The sequence below is a fragment of the Hydractinia symbiolongicarpus genome, chromosome 1 (genome assembly GCF_029227915.1).
Source record: "Hydractinia symbiolongicarpus strain clone_291-10 chromosome 1, HSymV2.1, whole genome shotgun sequence".
NCBI classification, from domain to species: Eukaryota; Metazoa; Cnidaria; class Hydrozoa; order Anthoathecata; family Hydractiniidae; genus Hydractinia; species Hydractinia symbiolongicarpus.
In genome coordinates, this window is record NC_079875.1 from 8,899,423 (window position 1) to 8,903,791 (window position 4,369).

At 35.6% G+C, this 4,369-nt stretch overlaps 1 protein-coding gene across 1 annotated transcript; it reads left to right on the forward strand.

Moving 5' to 3' along the window:
• Positions 1–538: 538 nt before the first annotated feature.
• Positions 539–4,055, forward strand: LOC130647584 (jerky protein-like). The gene is made up of 7 exons (XM_057453536.1): positions 539–847; positions 1,307–1,357; positions 2,294–2,353; positions 2,950–3,005; positions 3,067–3,114; positions 3,583–3,635; positions 3,931–4,055. Exons 1-7 carry the CDS (start codon positions 539–541, stop codon positions 4,053–4,055), a joined length of 702 nt encoding a protein of 233 aa, XP_057309519.1.
• The last annotated feature ends 314 nt before the right edge of the window (positions 4,056–4,369 follow it).

Below are 4,369 nucleotides of genomic sequence, written 5' to 3' on the forward strand. Positions count from 1 at the left end.
TTTTGCGTGATTTAATTTCAAAAGTTTCTTATAAAAAAAGCTTAAAAAGTCGATTGAGACTCAGTATAGGGTTAATATGTTCTGAGCCTTATGTCGACCTAAATTTTTGGACAAACTACAGTTGACTCTCTCTATCTCGACTACCCTCTATCTCGAACATCTCTCTATCTCGAACCAAAGTCTCGGTCCCTTGGACATTTGTGTAGGCTCTAAGCTATTTTCCTCTCTTTATCTCGAACCTCTCTATCTCGAATACCTCTCTATCTCGAACCAAAATCTCGGTCCCGTCTGACTGTTTCTCTCTCTATCTCGAACTTTTCCGGATTTAAGAACCTATTTACACTAAAAATCGAATTAAAATGTTCCATTTTCGAACGAAAATGTTTGACGTTCGAATTCTAAAGTCACTCACAAAACATTGTTTACAGTGTTTTGAACCAGAAACCTTCTTGAGGTGAAGATGTCGGCTTTAAAAAGAAAACTCAATAACGTTTCTTTAATTCAAAAATGTCAAATAATTCGGGAAATCGAGAAAGGAATGTCAAACAAGGAGGCAGCAGAAAAATACGGGATCCCCCAAAATACAATTTCAACTTGGATGAAAAAAAAACATAAGATCCTACAAAGCTTGGAAGAACAAAAAACCGCGTCTGGTTCGAAAAAGGTTCGAGGCTGTGATTATGAGCAGATAGACAAGGCTGTTTTCAAATGGTTTACTGTTCAAAGAAGCCAAAACATTCCGATCGATGGCAATTTGATAAAAGAAATGGCACTCAGTTTTGCTAAAAACTTTGATTGTTCAAGTTTCAAGGCTTCCGATGGTTGGCTGGACAAATGGAAAAGTGTAGTATTGATCTTTTGAAAGATCTAGCAATGTGTTGCGAAAAAGGCAATGAAATGCAAATGCTTATCTCCAAATTCGAAAAAATGTATAATGAAGACAGAGTGGCATCACTTAAACAAAAAGACATAACCGATTTCTTTAAATGAAGCTGTAAATCTATTTTATGTATTTATTTTAAAAGAAGTCTTGTGCATTGAGTATTAACATTTTAACATCTCTCATTGACCTCTATCAACTCCCGATACACTAAAGGTTAAAAATACGTTTTTTACGAAAAAATCCAATTTTTGTCAATTTTTCTCTATCTCGAACTTTCTCTATCTCGAACAAATTTTCTGGTCCCTTGCGAGTTCGAGATAGAGAGAGTCAACTGTATAGGTTCTTATGAAAACAAAAACATGCATTTTTTAATACTTTAGTGTCCATAAGTATATCTTTCCAGGGCCCATATGACTACCATAGGTAAATTTTATACCAGGTGAAAAAAAGAAGCGCGAAATACTAATACAAGAAGTATGTATGACCAGTGAATTCCCGTTGATCTATTCCACGGGCTACCGACTACTCTATTTAATAATAACCGTCTGTCTGTGTGTCTGCGAAAGCCGCGTGCCGTTACGGGAACACGATATTTTGTAAACTACGCTCCGATACCAAATGCGATACATTTTTACCGACTTTGTTTTGACCGGTCGCACGTAATATACCAATCACGACGCCTAATTCTTTTGAAAAACAAACCAAGATTTTCACTTAAAAAAACAATCCAAGATGATTTTGCGGCTGGACAAAGGCCATTTTGATATTGAAAGTGGTCTTGTTATTTTTTAGCCACGCAAAGGTCTTAAACGCACCAGTTTTAGAACTTTTGGCTAGAAACGAAGATTTTGCTACCTAGCTAGCCATTTAGAGCATTACTTATTACTATTCAGTATGGTATAAAAGCTTTTTATCCTAGCCAACATTTCTTTCTATTTCGAGGCTGTGGCTATTTAGCTAGAGAAGTGAAAGTATAAAAATGCAGTTTGGCTATACAACAATATTTTTAAGCAATAATTCTCATGCTAAATGCAGAAAACCCTTTCTGCTAATAAAATGGCTGAGCGATTGTTGTAGCTGGCCCAGTAACGACGGGCTGTTCCCTGTGTTTTTATTTAAACTAAAGTTTCAATGAAGTTTTTTGGAAAAGAATAATACGCTTACACGCCTGTTCAACTCTGTTTAACCAAAGAGATTTAATAAAAGAAATAAATATTATACCTCTTTGGTGTAACTGTACTATGCGCTTAGCCCAGTTAACAACAGACTATTTTTTCGGAAAAAGCTGTTACGCCTATGCGCTTGTACAAAGGGGTCAGCCCACAGTGAGAATTTTTAAATCTTTTCTCGGTAATCCCGGCTGTATGGATGTGCAACAATGGACTGTTTCTTGTGTTCTTATTTAAACAGAGTCTGCGAGAAAGTTTTGTTTGGGTGTGTCCCTATGCGCCTGTACAACACCGTTTAACTGTAATAAGCGCTCAGCCCGGTGTCACGATTAATTTTTTAACTTTCAGAAAAAGTTATTCTGAAAAATAAAATAATAATGACCGATTGTTTTTGCTATTGCAGGGTAACAACGGTTTGTAAACTCTATTTTTATTTAAGCTATTGAGGGAAAGTTATTCTTGAAAAATATGCTACAGTCCCAACACCATAATGGTGCATATACGCGCTTCACTTGATTTACGACATACTGTATACCTGTACTAAAACGCTCCACCTGATTGTGCGACACAGTTTACGGCTCTTATTAAGCACTCCACAGAGTGTTCAACGCCAGGTCATACCTTGACTTGTGGCTTACCCTGGCGTTTCGACGGCAGGGTTCCCGGCTAGTCTCTTCAATAATAAATGTATTCCGTCTGTCTGTTCGTACGTCTGTTTGTTACAGAAACACAAAGTGCGATATATAAAGGACGGGCGAACCCGTGGATTTTTCCTCGGATTAACGGCTAGTCTCTTTAATAATAGCCGTATTCCGTCTGTCTGTGTGTCTTAAAAGGCGCATCCTGTTACGGAAACACAAAATGCGATATATGAAGGACTAGTCTTTTTAATAATAGCCGTCGTCTGTCTGTCCACAAGAAACGTGTTGTGCAGCGGGCACACGAAATAACGTGTAATTTAAAGACGGGTGTAAACTAGTTATGTGGAAAGTTTATCATTTTTTATCATGATAGATTTTTATTTCCAACTCCGTCACGAGGATCCAAAAACCTTTTGAGAGGGTATGTCTGTATTTTTAATGTAACCAAAAAAATGCAAATTTGAAGAGCCCAGAATGAATCACAAGTGCTAAACTCGAAAAATATGTGGCACAGTGGCGCCAAGCACTTTCCTTATGATACAGAAATGTAAAGGCTGTTTAATCATCTAGGCCATTATATGGAAGTACATAAAAAGCCTATCTTAATTTGATTTTCTTCATGTTCTCGATTGTTTATTTTGAATTGATTGCGACACCCTTTTAAGACAGTACTGCTTGGATTTTAATGACTTTTGCTGTGAAAAATCGTTATATAAATGCACCAATCATCTTCTGACAAATTACCTGTTTCCTCTGACAACAAAAAAGTAAATTAAGTGGAAATATCTCAAAATGAGAAGAGTGAGTTTTCCTACTTTAAAGCTAATGTATTTCAAAGTTGAGCACTAGATTTGATATCAAGTTTTTAATCTTGTCCCATTGCTTACAGACAAAATAGAAAAAAAATTATGACTAGGAGAATATTTCGAGAGCTTTCTATAAGTATGTATAAGTATATATAAAAAATTTGAGTAAGTCAATTGTTAATCATAATTGACTCGGGCCTGTTATTATATAACTGTTTCCTGCTGAAAGTCTGTAACGTAGGTGGATTAGTTTTTGCGGGTTTTGGCATTTAATTCGCGCGAATTATGGCAAATTTTCAGTCCCCGAAATAAAATCTTTACGAAATATCTCTAAATTGAAATAAATGTTTTTCCCCCTGATTCTTTGTTCGTCGTAGGGATCTCTGGACTCCCGCAATAACAAGTCTCTATAAGTTTTATGGGATATTTAGAGGGACAAGGTTCTTCGAGAATAATCAAGCTTCGTACAACCAACCTAGTTAGAGATTTTTCTCCACAGTTTTTTTGTAAGAACAATTTTATAAGAGCAATGAGCCTGAAAATTGATGAAAAATAAGAACAAAATAAAAACACTGGCAAGGCTGAAATTTTACTGATTTTCTCCTTCTTTCTGAAAAACACAACAAACATGGGGAAATCTTACGAGACAGAATGTTTCACAGAATTAATTGTTGCCATTTTCCGAAACTTATATAGATACGTTTTATGTGGCAAAATGTAATATACCGTAAAATAAATAAGAAAAGCTCAAAATATAAGAACAAAATAAGCCAAATTCCTGATTCTTATAAAAAAAAATGTACTTTGCTTTTAAGAAACAAATTTTCCTAGACATTCTTCGTGTTTTTAATCCTTCGAATTGATTGAGTC

Bases quoted from the DNA above. Each gene is read 5' to 3' on its own strand.
- LOC130647584 (XM_057453536.1), top strand. From the start codon at position 539: ATGTCAAACAAGGAGGCAGCAGAAAAATACGGGATCCCCCAAAATACA. The intron at 3,006-3,066 runs GTAATTTAAAGA...TTATCATGATAG, and splicing joins GCGGGCACACGAAATAACGT to ATTTTTATTTCCAACTCCGT. The intron at 3,636-3,930 runs GTATGTATAAGT...TGGGATATTTAG, and splicing joins ATTTCGAGAGCTTTCTATAA to AGGGACAAGGTTCTTCGAGA.